General features: G+C 45.3%; 1 protein-coding gene across 1 annotated transcript in view; it reads left to right on the top strand.

Annotated features, from left to right (window-relative positions):
* Positions 1-15,629, top strand: part of LOC138259732 (solute carrier family 22 member 6-like) — a 457,910-nt gene extending 442,281 nt beyond the window's left edge. The window contains exon 7 of the mRNA XM_069207625.1: positions 15,498-15,629. Coding sequence (XP_069063726.1) covers positions 15,498-15,629 — 132 coding nt within the window. The remainder of the gene's footprint in view (positions 1-15,497) is intronic.
* The last annotated feature ends 228 nt before the right edge of the window (positions 15,630-15,857 follow it).

The raw sequence follows: 15,857 nt of genomic DNA, 5'->3' as shown, positions 1-15,857 counted from the left end.
AATGGGCCTAGTGGCAACACAAACCATATACTAAAATAGTGGAATGCAAATGTCGAATTCCCCTTTAGGCAAGTGTAATGTGTAGAGGGGCACTGGGAGTGTAGGAAAACACCAAAGGTAAGTAAATTACCCCACCCCAGAGCCCAGGAAAGCAGGAGTAAAGTAGAGCAAGTTTCCTCAGGACACACTAGCACTATATAAATACTATACTATTACACTACAAGTCGTGATAAAGGATTTTGCTAGAACCAAGCAAGACTGCAAGCAACAAACAATGGTTTCCTGGACCTGAAGACCTGTGGAGAGAGGAGACTAAGGGCCTGATTACAACTTTGGAGGACGGTGTTAATCCGTCTCAAATGTGACGGATATACCACCTACCGTATTACGAGTCCATTATATCCTATGGAACTCATAATACGGTGGGCAGGATATCCGTCACATTTGGGACGGATTAACACCGTCCTCCAAAGCTGTAATCAGGCCCTAAGTCCAGAAGTCGAAGAAGAGTCCAGGAAGGACAGGAGCCCCTGCCAACCTAGAAGAAGGTACAAAAGTGGATTCTCCAGTCACAAGAAAAGTACAGAAGAGCACCAAAGAAGATGGCTGCGGGTTCGTGCATGGTGCAGGAGATGTCCCACGTCAAGTTGTTGGATGTAGGCTGTTTGTGTCGCTGGATTCTGCCAACAAGCCTTGGTTCAAGCTAGTACGTGGTTTGCATCAAAATGGAGCTGCTGGGCTCATGAGGTACCTGGGAGTCTCAACTCAGACTGAGGAGACAGAGGGGGCTCTCAGCACTTCAGAGAGCCCTCAGGAGACCAGGCAGCACCCACGGGAGTCCCAGAACACAGGGACACAGAATATGCAAAGTGCGGTCGTCGCAGCACTACACTGGAAGGTCCCACGCCACTGGAGAACAACTCAGGGAGCTGTGCGTCGCAGGATGGACTGCTGGGGACCTGGGCTAAGCTATGCATGAAGGATTTTTGGAAGAAGTGTACAGAAGCCCAAGGAGTTGCAGAAGACACAGTGCACAGTGGTACTGTTACAGCACGGGGAGGCAAGCTATTACCTCCACCAAATTTGTACAGCTGGACCTTTGGACAGTCTTGGTCACTTCAGTCCACCACCTGTGTTCCAGGGAGCAAGCTCATCGTCAGGAGAGGAGTCCCAGAGTACCGGTCGTCGTCACAGAAGGGTGCCTGCAGAAGCAGGGAAGTGACTCCGTCACTCCACGGGAGATTCCTTCGGTTCTTCTGGTGCAGGGTGAAGACAGGCAGTCCTCAGAGCTTGCACACCTTGGAAACTGTTGTAAATGCTGGCTGGAGCTAAAGTTGCAGGTCACAGGAGTCGTCCTGGATACTTTGTTGCAGTTACAGCAGTTCCTGGAGCAGTCTGCGGTTGATCCGATGGTCAGAACCTGAAGCAGAGGATGCAGAGAAGTCCTGGAGGAATCTTGCAAACCAAATCTGAGGAAACACCCAAAGGAGAGACCCTAAATAGCCCTGAGAGGGAAACTGGGTACCTACCCAGGGATGCACTTATCAGGAGGGGTCTCTGACGTCACCTGCTGGCACTGGCCACTCAGACGTCTCCAGAGGGACCCCACACCTTGGAATCCAAGATGGCTAATGCCATGGACACTCTGGAGGAGCTCTGGGCACCACCCCTGGAGTGGTGATGGACAGGGGAGTGGTCACTCCCCTTTCCTTTTTCCAGTTTCGTGCCAGAGCAGGGACTGGGGGTCCCTGAACCAGTGTAGACTTGATTATGGAAGGATGGCACCGTTTGTGCCCTTCAAAGCATTTCCAGAGGCTCTGGGAGGCTACCCCTCCCAAGCCTGTAACACCTATTCCAAAGGGAGAGGGTGTAACACCCTTCTCCTAAAGGAAATGCATTGTTCTGCCTTCCTGGGATTAAGCTGCTCAGTCCCCAGGAGGGCAGATACCTGTTTGTGAGGTGGCAGCAGCTGGGGCTGCAGTGGAAACCTCAGAGAGCTGGTTTGGCAATACTGGGGGTCCTTGGTGGAGCCCCCAGGGTGCATGGGATTGCCCCCCCCCCCCCCAATACCAAATTTGGAATGGGGGACAATTCCATGATCTTAGACACCTCACATGGCCATATTTGGAGTTACCATTGTGAAGCTACATATATGTATTGACATATGTAGTGCATGCTTATAATGATATCCCCGCACTCACGAAGTCCGAGGAATTGGCCCTGGACAACATGGGCCTTTAGTAAATGAAGGTTAGACATGTAGGTGACTTATAAGTTACCTTAGTGTGGTGAACATGGCTGTGAAATAGTGTGTGCACTATTTCACTCAGGCTGCAGTGGCAGTCTTGATGAAAGGTTTGTATGAGCTCCTTATGGGTTGCTAAAGAAATGCTGTAGCCCATAAGGATCTCTTGGATCCCCAATGCCCTGGGTACCTAGATACCATATACTAGGGGCGTACAAGGGGGGGTCCAGTGTGCCAATCAGAATTGGAATATGGAGTCACTAAAGTGTAGTGACAAATTTGGTAAGTAGAGAGAGCATAAGCACTGGAGTTCTGGTTAGCAGAACTTTAGTTACACAGTTAAACATATTGACAACACACATAGGCCACAAACTATGAGCACTGAGGCCCTGGCTAGCAGGATCCCAGTAAGACAGGCAAAACACACTGACAAACAGGCAGAAATTGGGGGTAAAATGCCAAGAAAGATTATACTTTCCTACAAATAGTCAGTATTGCATTCAGGAAACAGAGCATGACAGGAAGTACCATCTGGATGTAAGCAATGGTGTAACAAAAAGCACATACACAGGTTACAGAAGTCAGGCGCATGGTAAACTATCTACAAAGCTGGGGCACACAGATAGGCCCTCTGTATCACCACATATAGGCTCTTCACATACCCATACCATAGCTACTGAGTCACATATCCCATGGAACACACAAATAATATTACAGAGGAAACCAATACTGAAAACATACACTAACATTGGCCACATACCTGTAGGGTTGTCACTCACCTATGTCAATATACAGTTACATGCACCTTGGACTGCAAAGTTAGTACACAAACAGAGCTAGGTCCCATGGCCATACAAAGTACTCCACCCATTGTGAAGCGAGAGGCCACGATTCAACCTCACACGTGCCAGAAACTTCACCTGACACGGTATACACCATTTAACATTGGACTAAGCATTTACCACCCCACTTTTATGAAGGATAAAATTATCATGGTAGCACCCCACTGAAATTAATCTCATATTACCAGGTATCTGTCAGGTACACCTCTCATGTCCGTCAGCAATTTCCATTGGCTACTGACACACAATACCTCAAGACTAGGTTGCAGAGCCAAACAGGATCTCTAGCTAAATCAGTGAGTGAAAGGAAAAGAGGATAGGAAATTGCACGAACCATACCTAACATCTGAGAAGTCTTTACCAGAAGTGTATGTTAGCATCTGCTGTAACAATACATGAAAAAGCAGAACAATCTGTCCTGTACACATAACAGTCTGCCAGTCTGCATCCACAACTCACACATAGGCAGTGGAGCTTATTACACCCCAACAGATGAAGCTAGAAAGGAGGTGTAATGGCAGCCATCTACTTCTGGTTGTACACCTTCATCACAACTAAAGATCCACTTCACTTACCTGCATGCCAGTTGAAGTACTGATTGATGAGATCTGCCCTAGAGTCCCCTGCTTCATCATCCTCTGGCTCTTCATCCCTTGCCATATCAGCATTTCCAGCCACAGGTCCAGCTGCCTCCCCTTCATCTGCTATCAATGGTATCTGATGTCTCAGGGCTAGATTGTGGAGCATGCAGCAGGCAACGATTATTTGGCATACATTGTGGGTTGAGTAGAGGAGGGCTCCTCCAGATTGGTCTAGGCACCTAAATCTTGCCTTCAGTAGCCCAAATGTTCGCTCTATTACACGCCTTGTCCTCCCATGGGCCTCACTGTAACAGAGTTCCCCTGGCTTAGTTGGGTACCTCACTGGTGTCAACAGCCAAGGACGGTTTGAATAGCCTCAGTCACCTGTGAACACAGTGGTTGAACACCACAAACATGTATGTGGAACTTGCTATATTGTGATGACAGGAGACATAAATCACAAACACACACTACAATGGAAACTTACCAACCAGCCAGGCCCCCTCTGTGTGGAGTTGTGTCATTAGCTGTGGGATATTGCTGATCCGCATGATGTAGGAATCATACACAGAACCTGGATACTTAGCTGTGACTTGTGAGATGTACTGGTCTGCCAGACATACCACCTGAGTGCTGATTGAGTGGTAGTTCTTCCTGTTCCTATACACCTGTTCATTGGCAGTGGAAGGGACCAAAGCTACATGGTTGCCATTGATGGCTCTTACCACATGAGGAATGTGTTCCATCTCATAAAAGTCTTCCTTCACATAGGCCAAATCTGCTCTGTAGGGAAACCTGAGTTAGTTGTCCAGGTGTCTCAGCAAAGCACACAATACATCCATCAAAACCAGACTGAACATGGGCTGAGACATCGGTGCTGTTGGAGCCACTGTATTCTGAAAGGAACCTGTGGCCAGGAAGTGTAGCAATGACAACACTTGAACAATGGGAGATATGCCATTGGGATTGCGAATGAAATGGATTCAGAGCTGGCTCTAATTGAGTACAATGCTCCATTATGGTATGACGATTAAGATTATGTCTGGATGGGATGACATGCCTTTCCTCGATGGTGTCCAGGTCTACTAGTGGACGGTACGCTAGTGGTTGTGTCAATCACCTCATGGAAGGATAACTATGTGAAGACAAGTGCAAATAGTATGAGTTTAGCAGTATGCACACATGTACACTTTGTTTATTTCCTCACACCTAACATCTGTAGAGGGTGCCTAGCACTTCTGACATATACAGTACAGCCCATAGATTTGTATCCAATTACACTCCCCTAGGTGCACGTTGGCAACTATAACAATAGGATTGTACATATGAAACTACTGTTAAGAGTATATGTGTGTAAGACTTAGCTGTCCTGCACTAATCACACATAGTTTTGGAATCAATCTATATTTTTCTGTGGACTAAGGACCTCTGAGTACTTGTACATAACTATCACTATATTTTCTCACTCAACACAACTTTTACTTCACATATGCACAATATGTGACCCAAACATGATGGCACTACATACAGATATACAGCACTTTAGGGGAGTAAGTGAATGACGCAGATTAATAAACACTTCAATCCATCAAATGTGCCCAAAATGGCAGGCGCCTGACCTACGGTACTGGACACGTGGAAGTGACCTAAGTCTGCCGGCGGAAGTCATCATGGCGGTAGGCGGTTGCAACCGCCATGTCACTTGCCATTGAAAAACATAGCTGCCTTTGGCGGACTTGGGCCAATGGCGATGTCCTCCGGCGGTGACGGTCATGTACGTGGCGGCCGTGACCACCATCTTCTGCACTATTGCTCACTTGACTCCTAACACTGTTGCCAGCAAGACCTCCACAACGTGAGCTGCTGTGTACTGCCTCTGGGAGCCAACATGCCACGTCCTGTAGGTGATAGGGCCCCTGCCTTAACCCCAGAAGAGCTTGAAAGGCTAGTGGAGGAGTTCCTACCCCTATATGAACAGCTATATGGGGCACTAGAGGATCTGGTGAGTCCAATGTCCTAGCTGTATGTGATAGGTGTCCTGTGTGATGTTGAACTGGGCATGTGAACTTGTGAAGGTGTAGATGCATGCAGATGGCATAATGTGAAGGCGTGTGTGCAGACACAATGGGTATGTGTGCCTACTTGCTGTGACTGGTGTGTACTGACCACTCCTATTGGTATGGTGCATGTGTACATGACTTTCTCCTTTTATCTGTGTCATCCATGCAGGTCAACACCCATTAGAAGAAGGGGATTTTGCGTGCCATCGCCAAGCAAGTGCAGGCCCTGGGGGTCCACAGTTGACAGAGCACCCATTGCAGAAAGCGGTGGGAGGACCGGAGACGCTGGGCCGGAAGACCACTGATTCCCAGCTGGGGATGGCCTCCCAAGGAGGGAGGTGTGCCTGTGGGACCCTGAACCCCACCCCCCTCAATAGCCCTCATCTTGATGGTGGCCTACCCTGAGATGGACGGGTGTTTGAGGGCAGCACAGCAGCCGCAAGGGGGTAAATACTGACTAACTCCATGTACTTTCCACTGGGAGTATAGTGTTTGCTGTCACACTTAGCAGCTGTGACACTGTAGTAGCTACAACATGTATGTTGACTACTGGAAATACATAGTATTCAAGTTGCCTGAATAAAAGATGGTGATCTGGCCTTAGGGTTGTGCATGTGGATGTTTAGATCACCTGTGTCAAGGAATATCTATGACTGCATGTGGAGATGCACATTTGACAGTGCCACATGTATGACTCTACCCAGCCACATATATATGTCTGTAGGCTGCTGTATCATCCTATCCATCTAGCCTTTACAGGTCCATTAATCAGATCATATAATAATGTAGCTCTAAGGTGTCAGATCACTTCCATTTGTACAGATCAGCTGTATGTGCTACATAGGGCCTGACATATTAGGTACAGGGCCTAGTTACCTTGTGTCGTGGCACATGTACCGACGCCATGTGGGGCTGGTATCTCATACAGTCAATAGGTATGGCCAGTATTGGACTGTTCAAATGGTTCTGTGGAGGTGTCTCCATTGTCCCTTTATATTTATACGATGGGGTATGTGAAGGTGGTAACAAAGGACATCCATCTATTGGGGTCTGATTTTGTCTGTTTAACCTTACCATGCATTTCCATTCCATTGTCGTGGACAAATCACTTGTATTCTAATGCCTTTGTTGTACAGGAGGTAAGTGGCTAGGCTCTCCTACCCTATGACAATGTGCAATGTTCATGCTAGATGTGCCAATGCCCTACCAATAAGAGTCCAACATATGGTATTGGCTGCCTACTTCATGTCTCAATAGTTATTTGTGGGGAGATCTTGTAGAGTGGGACAACCATTTCTACCCTTAGCCTAGCTGATGTAGACAGTTAGGACAGGTTTTGGTATTGGCTCACCTCATATTTCAAGATGTCATGGTTTAGATTTACTACTATTTCTCATACAGGTGTTGTTGTTATGGTATATGTTGTCAGTGCAGTGGTAGTCATGTAGGTCCATGTGTACCTCATGTGTACATGTATTTCCAGTGGGACATGTGTGCTGTCTGGACTTACCTAGTGGAAACCACATGCCAGGAATGCTGTGAGTGATGGTGTACTCATGTTGTATTGTCGTGGCTCTGAATCTGCATGTCAGGTGGAGTGTAATATAACCTCCTAGTAATTAGTAGGCTGTCCATTGTTTAGTAGTTGTAACTATGCTCTCTGTAATTGTCAGTGGAAGTCTCATGTGTGCTAGGCAGGCCACAGTAGCAGTACATGCATTTATGGTGTAATAGGGAATATCTGTAAATAGTGACTGCAACTAGTCCTCTAAGGTTTGGTACATGTATTTACATAGCTGTTCTCCAGACCTTGAATGTGAAAATGTGATAGCAACTATGGGACTGCCACATGTTATGTCTTCATCAGAGATTGTTGCCATTGTGTAATTAATGTACAGAGGGATCAGCTAGGCATGTGATTGGGGAGCTGTGTCGTTTGTGAAGAGAGTTGTCTTTACGTGCATGGAACATGACTTATATTCATGCACTGGGCACGTGTAGATTCGGATTAGGCATGATATAGTAGAATATGAAAAGTTATGAGCTGGATAAGTATGATATATCAGCTTTAGCCAGGGCATGATCAGCATTCTGATTTTGAGTTACAGGTGATTTGATGGGATGTTCCAGTAGTGCTCCCTTACATGGATTATGATGTTGATGAGAGAGATGACAAATGGGGTAGACAGAAGGAACATGTTTTGACATTATGTAGGATCTGTGGGTTTCAATATGGGATTTCCTTGCCAGGAGATATATATCTATAGGTGTGTATGTTGTAATGTGTGTATGTGAAGAATGTGATGACCCTCTCTCTCCCTCTCTATCTCTCCCTCTCTGTTTGTGTGCATCAGCATTGGCAGGTGAAGGAGACAGGGCACAGGTGAGTGAGATTCTGCCAGCCACGCGACCTGGAGTGCTGATACCACCGACAGCGAGGGACTCAGTGGCCCGGAGGGCGAGAGGAGTGCCATGGAGGAGACTGGATCCAGCACATCATCTTCGGAATCCTCCTCCAGTGGACACTCCCTGGTGGTGGCGGACCCATCTGGGACATCCCAGCACCATCTTTGTCCACCACCCCCTTTCTACCACTACCTTTCCTGCAGCTCCCCATCCGGTTGGCTGTGCATGCTCACCCAAGAGGGTGGGCATCTCCTTTGCCGCAGGCACCTCTGCCCCTATCAGCCCTGCTGCCCTCAGTGAGGAGGCTATTGACCTCTTGAGGTCGATGTGTGTGGGTCAGTCGACCATTGTGAATGCCATCCAGGAACTGGCAACCCAGGTCCAGCAGAGTAATGCGTTCCTGGAGGGCATTTGCGGTGCACTAGCTGGCCTACAGAAATCGTTTCAGGCTCTGGCCTCCACACTTTTGTTTGTCGTTATGGGTCATTTTAAAGATAAAAATAAATTCTATTTTTATAAGTTGGTTTAATTTTTATTGTTTGTTGTGTTTTACTTATTTACTGTTTTGTTGATATTAAATGCTTTATACACCTGTCTCCTAAGATAAGCCTAACTACTCATGGGAAAAGCTACCAAGGGTTGAGCAAGGATTAATTTATGGAGACCTTGACTGGACCTAGTGAGGATTTGTGGCATATTGCTGTGTGGTACCTACGTGCCCTTACCAATAACCCACTTTCCAGCAGAATAACACTGCACAACTCACACTCTCTGTAGGGTCCCCCCATCAGGAGATTCTGATAATCATCCTTTTTCCTCTAAACCTATAGGGAACATTGGTGGATTTGAGGGTTTCTGCTAATATAATAATGTGAGACCAATTTGTGGGAAAAATGGCTTCTTTTGATCAACCAAATAATCATTGTTTTGCATATGACCCATATTTCCTAACTCCCTCTGACTAAAGTCTAAGCCAAAACTAGGCTTATAGAAAGGCAGTAAATAAAAGACCAAAATAGTAATATCTGTATCCTCCCCTCCATTGCTGCAACATCTATTGTTACACTTCACAGCTTGATGAAAACCCTTACCATAGGGCCAGTGGAATCTGTAGTAACCAAAAAGGCCTCAGAAGTTCAAGTGTTGAGATCTGATTTAGCCTTCATTCACAGGTGGCTAGAGACCACAGAGAAAAGATTAATGGCCGTGGGGAATAGATTGCCCACACCCCTGATTGGGGCTCAGAGTTATGTAGGTTGCACAGGAAAATCATTGATTTAGAGAACAAAAGTAAGAGAGAAGAATGTTTGGTTTTCTGAAATTCTTCACTGGATGCCCCGTAGCTTTTTAAATAGCTATTTAGTCCAAAGGGCCCATAGGGTGCATTTGGGCTCTAACTGTGACTCAAGCCACCCTTAAACAGGCGCTGGCCTCTTTCTTGGGACATCAACAAGTGAGATAAGTGATTGTGGCTGTGAAAAACGATGGCCATTAATATTATGAAAAAACATTTTCTTCTTAACAACCTGATAACGAAAGTTCTGTCTCTAAGGCAGCACCTCCTAAAGGGGCACATACTCTATGGTATCCTCGAATCAGCAACCATGTTGATAACCACTGAGTGCAAACAGAGGAACTTTGATGATCCAGACAGTTTGGACACCCTGGAATCATCCACGAAGGACACGACTATACCAGATCTCTCTCCAGCTTATCCAGCTTAGGCGACCTTGATCCCAGATGAAAGTACCAGGCTTAAAGTTGTCACCCAGATATAAACTGAAAGAGAAAGAAACAGACAATGGAAGGCCCAAGAAACAAATCCATATCTCCTGTCAGACTCATGATCACAGCATTATGTATGTTGAAATTTGACTAATCACATGCAGAGATGACATCCAATCTTCTTCCTCTAACAATTTCTCTTTCAGGTTGCTACCTTTTGAGGTTCCCTGGAACAATGCAGTGGGGGCAAGCTATTTGAACTCCAGCAGCAATAAAACTTCTAGACACTGTTTAGTTATGACATATTTTCTTACATAATTCAAACACAAAATGTGCTGTGGTTGATGGGAGAAATGTGGATGTGTGAAAGTGAGGTGGATGGTATTGACCCCATCGACTCTCACAGTACATTGTTGCACATCTCAAGTGTTGTACTCATATGGTCAGTTAGCAATGCTTGGGACGGGGTTGTCCAGCAAACCTTGGTTTAGACTACCCTTCCTTTTTACTCTGCTTTGGTGCTTTGACTCCTGCCCTTAATGGCATATGTTTTCATATGATGATGTGGTGATCGAAGTTCTAAGGCTAGCTGCCATCTTGCTACCCTGTTTAAAGTTTTTCTAATCTACTGATTTGCCAGAGCTACACTCTTCGCTCTGTCCGTTCTCACAGCTTCCTCCTGATTACTTACAGGATCAGTTGTCTATTGTATCATTTGTATTGTGGAATTAAACTGAGCTCATCAGTCTGTCTATTACTTCCTCAGTTCCTACATCATTGGACAACCAGCCGTTATACACCCAGGTGCCGTTGGGAGACTTGCCCTTATCCATCTTATTGAAATGTATTAGAGGCAGATCAGACCACTGCCCTCTTCTACCATCGTACCCCTACTGCACCCCCTCCTTAGATCTTCGTCTGTTTATATATTTACCAATTTTGTCCCCTTGCCCTCACCCAAACCTTCCACTTAGCATAGTGAGAGCCACTACTTCGCCGTTACGATTATTGATGCACGTTTGGGGCCATCAAGGCTTGTGGAGTGACAGTCAAGATGCCCCCGCACTTAGTCCATTCTAGTGGTCAGAGGCTTGCGGTGGGCATCTATGGAGCCAAAGTCTGCACGAAGTTCAGCCATTATTGCAACCGTACCATCAGAAAGACCCGTCGCAGGGTTTCCTGTGGAGCCCACTTCAGTGTCAAAATGGGATTGCTGTCGCCGAGGTGTCTTGGCTTGGCCAAACATGAGTATCCTCTGTTTTGGATCACTGCACTCCATTATTGCCCCCTGTTCATGCCAAGAGAGGGAGGGAAAGGGGGGGGAATGAGGCAGAGAACTGTCTTGAACTATGCAAGCGTTCAGCAGTGGTCAATTTTTGCGGTAGTATCAGAGTGATGATGAGCCCCAATGTATCGTAGAGGTAGGATGTATGTAGGGCTGTCTCTGGAGCCTCAGTGTTAAGGAGGCCAGGGGAGGATGATGTTGGGGGGGTTGGAGGTGAACCGGCCTTCACTACAGTCTTCCAATACAGGGTATCCTCACCATCCAGCGCAGGAATTAATCCATCCAAATCACCATCCATGGGGGTGCCAAGAGTACTCAAGCTTCTGGTGAGGGAGAGATCACCTCCCATCAGAAGATGATTGATCACTGTGCAACCTTCACTCAGCCCCTGGCCGCAGTGTATCTCAGGGAGAGAGCCACGTAGCAATTCTGTGAGAAACCCCTGGGTCTGATGGGGGGTAGCCCAGCCAGGGGGCACTTCCACAGCCCCCATCATAGATAGACAGCAGTGGAAGGGCATTCCTGCATCCATTGAGGCCCAAGCTGGGGGATTATGCTGGGGCCTTGCTCTACTGCTTACCAGATATTGGCGACGGGTGGTGAAGGCACTCTCCAGTGCAGGACATGTGTCACCAATGTCCGGATGGGCCAGAAGTCCCTCCATCAGCCCTATTAAGTGCAGAAATGCAGTCAGGTCTCTGCTCAGCCTATGTAGGGTGATGATCAGTGGGGCAAACAAGCGAGGCTCTGCAGCCCCAACCTCAGGCTCACCCACAATACATGTTGCCATGGGGCCGCCGAGGTCTGTGCCAGGCCGCTTGTGCCAGTAACATCGCAGGAGTCAGCAGCAGCCCTTTCCCTTGATCAAAGGGTTCAGACCCGCTCACCAGCATTCTGGGCGCCGTTCCACTCAGGCAAGATGGGCTGCAATGTAGGAAAACACTGAAAACCTAGCGATTAGGGGCATCGGTCCCCAGGAGCTTCACAACTAGGCAGGCATCTTGGTCCGTGCCATGGCCACGCCCACTCGAGTCTCCATTATGAAATTATACCTGGGCACCAATGAAGGTTCTCCCCTGAACCTGAGACGTTCACTAAGCAAGCCTATGTAACAGGAGAGATGACAAGGGATTCCGCAAGTGCTAAAATGGACGTGATATATAAGCTGGACCAGCCTATAAGATTACTCACCTCTTAAAGTGTATCTCCCTCACACATGACCTTGAGATACTTGATAAAAGCCACATATAAGTTAACCATCTTAAGCACCACTCAAGCAGAGCAGGTGCATTTCTGGCAATGACAACATTAATACCAAATTTGTGTGATTCAGCTCATACCCAGTTGGACTCAAACCTTGTTTGTCTAAGCGTAGGGGACTCCTATTTGCTTCACTCACTTTAGAGGCTGTAGGACGACATTAATGGCTGCTTACAAAATACCAAATAAATAAATAGATAAATTGTAAAAGTAAAATCCTTGTAAAGGTGATTTTCAGTGGGCGGATAGATGTTGCTCTATTGTTTTTTGTTTTTTTTAAACCATATTTTATTGTGATTTTAATTTTAATTTTCAATCAGACAGTAGGCAAATATACAAAACATCTCACAAAAATACAAATAGCAGTTCAATTGGCCTACATCTGCGGAATATCATACCAGTCATGAATAACCACAACTCAATACAATTTAGCAATTTTATTCCCTATTAGTTACAATACTAAATCATGAGATTAATTTAAACTTTATTCAAATCAAATCAAGATTAATTCATTAGTGGCCACCAATAACATAATCTAATCAAAACTTGAGACAAATGCATCAGCATAAACGGGCATATGAATCAAAGGTGAATACATCAGCATGAGTAGCAGAGTTCAGCTAATCAGTCCATCAATCATTTGTCACTGTATATGTCAAGGTCTTAGAATAGGAACCTCATCTAACCCAGATTAGCATTAGCATGTGGGATTTAATGCAAAAACAGTTTAGAATACGAATTTGGAAAAACATCTAGCTAAGAGAAAAACTATTTGAACAGCGCAGTTGGTACCTAGAAAGGAAAGGCACACAAGTAATTCAGTCACATTGTCATAGCTACCTATCCACGGTGTGGATCAGCAACAAAATCAGTCTTCCACTTCAGGTCAACAATCGATCAGCATAGCATCTGGCTCTCAAGAGCATGAGCCCAATGACTGAGTCATCCATTCTAAAGTTTTCCCCTTTGTCACGGCATTTTATCAAATTCACAAAGCCGTCCTTTGCTAAAAGGATGTCTAAAGCAAGACAATTTTGAAGAGTCATAGCTCTACCCGCAGCCAATTCAGTACCTATTAGAAGTATTGCCCCTGTAAAATTTGTCAACATGTTATCCACAATAGTAGACAACTTTCATATCTTGATCGAGTTCAGGATGACTCCCAGTGAAGGAATCACTGCACGAAATATATTTCCCACAACTGCAGAAGAGGATTCCCTCCTCTGTCGCTAAAAATTTAATTTAGTCAATTTCAGAAATGTTTTCTAGTCATCTATCTGATAAATCTTTGGGAAAACTATCCCCAAATAACATGTCCCATACCATCCTCTTGGAAGACGGTAATAAGCATTAAGTCCACAAATATAGTAGATACCTGGAATTGCAGGGTCCTGACCATTCAACATAAAAGTCCACTTACTCTGAAACAAAAAGACATGCCTACATTCACTCGTACCCACAAATAAAGTGTCAGTGCGTGATTTTGGCCTGTATATACAAAGCTTCCCTACGTGTAATGCATCTGGTGCTAATTTCCCTTGTGTTTTAATTGCAGTGTAAGCATAATCATTTTTATAAGTTCTTTTCCTTAACCCTTTTTCTAACTTCTCCTTTAATGCCTTTCTCTTATCATCAGCATACCCTATGAAGCTCTTCTCTAAAGGTGTAAGCAAGCATGTAAGGTTATTTTTGTGCACTTATGCAGTCCCAAAAGTTAGGGTAAGCTCAAAGAATCCTCTAACCAATACTATATCATGATCTTTAGCTACTCTACTCTGGATACCTAATAATAGGAACAAACGAAAACACCATATCATAATTGGAGTAAAAATATTGTATGTGCTCTTGGTTGTAGAACCTTGTTAGTAGTAGACTCCAGCCTATTCCATATGTTAGTGGAAGACAGTGGTACGTAACTGCTTCCTCTACTGATAAAGGAATCTGCGTACACACAAGGCAATCCCTTGCATTCAATGTCTAAACATATTCACTTAACAAGCAATAGAAAACATTAGAAGAAAGCTCTCCTTGAGCATTAGTATAGTCATGCAAATATTTCTCATCTAACTTAAACCTTTCCAAAGCCATTAGTGTAGTAGTCTCAGAAGTACGATTGGCTCCTTTCACATCAAGAACAGACATTCCCACAATCACCACTATAAACAAAATTTCACACACAATCACCAATCCAACGCCCATATATTTACAGCGCCTAGCACTCCTAAATTGAATATTTAACTCAGCCATGATCTGTAAAGAATCAGAAAGCCCAAGTAATTCTTATAATTTTTTTTTATTTTCTCGCAATTTCAGTCTCGCATCCAGGAACCCCTTTCCTCTGTCAAACTGATTAACAGCTTGTCACATCCGGTTTTTAATGTCAATTCAAGTTATCAATGTCTCTTCCAGTTTATTTTCAACAGTCTCTTTTTCTCAAGATATTTCAGATTGATTTGACAATTCGGCTCCTTGTTCACCTTCAGGTCTCAACACTGACTCGGAACCTCTCTATCAAAAGAAAAAGACATACATTCATGTGCCATTCATTAGTAGTTGCATCTGCCCATTCAGGACCTGTGTATCACTGACTTGCTATTCTCTTTTTTTCAATTTTCGATCACCACTTAGTTCTCCTTCACTTAGTTCTTCTTTTCTCGTAGTATCTACTTCGTCCTCTATTGTTTCTTTTATGACCAAATCCTTCCTTTTCTCAACTTGCGACTCAGGCCAATTATCTCCTTTTCTTGATCCTTCTGTCAGTATTAGTGTCAGTATTGGACTCTTTTCCTTCTCCTTCTCTATTGTGTTCTCTCTTGATGGACCTGCAACAGGCTCAAGAGGAGTTGGATCACTTTGACTTCGATCCGTCTCAACTCTTTCCCCTTCTTGGTCTGGCACTTGCTATGTTCGCTTTTCAGCACCGTCTGCTTCTGGGAGAACCCCTACTGAGCTAGACTCTCCTGCTGTATCCGTTGAGATCGACTCTACCGCACCCTCCTGTGATTCTTCAGTTCTGTCTCTTACAAAGGTAATAGAACCATCTTCCACAAGCTCTTGTTCAATTTTAGGCTCTCTGTTCTTTTTCTGGTTCAGGTACGGCAACCTGTTTCACCGTTGTTGGTGCTCTCAACAACACTTCTTCATGATCCACTGGACATTCCACTTTCTTCGTATGACTTGTGTGAATCTAGTTCGGGAGTCCTGTGCACTTCACAGCTGTCGTAGTTGTTAGAACCACCTGGTACAGCCCTCTCCAGCGTGGCTCCAAACACGTCTTGCGAACATGTTTTCGAACAACGACCCAGTCGTCGGCTCTCAGATTGTGCCCTGGATCGTGTATGGGTGGCAGGGTAGTGGCCTCCACCTGCTGAGAGAAAGAGCGAACAAAATCAGCCAGACCCTGGCAGTAGTCCAACACCATATCATCTGTAATATTTACAATTGCATTGACTG

The sequence above is a fragment of the Pleurodeles waltl genome, chromosome 9, assembly GCF_031143425.1.
Source record: "Pleurodeles waltl isolate 20211129_DDA chromosome 9, aPleWal1.hap1.20221129, whole genome shotgun sequence".
Classification (NCBI taxonomy): Eukaryota; Metazoa; Chordata; class Amphibia; order Caudata; family Salamandridae; genus Pleurodeles; species Pleurodeles waltl.
The sequence above is the reverse complement of the archived record's forward strand: the minus strand, read 5'-3'. Positions and strand labels throughout refer to the sequence as shown.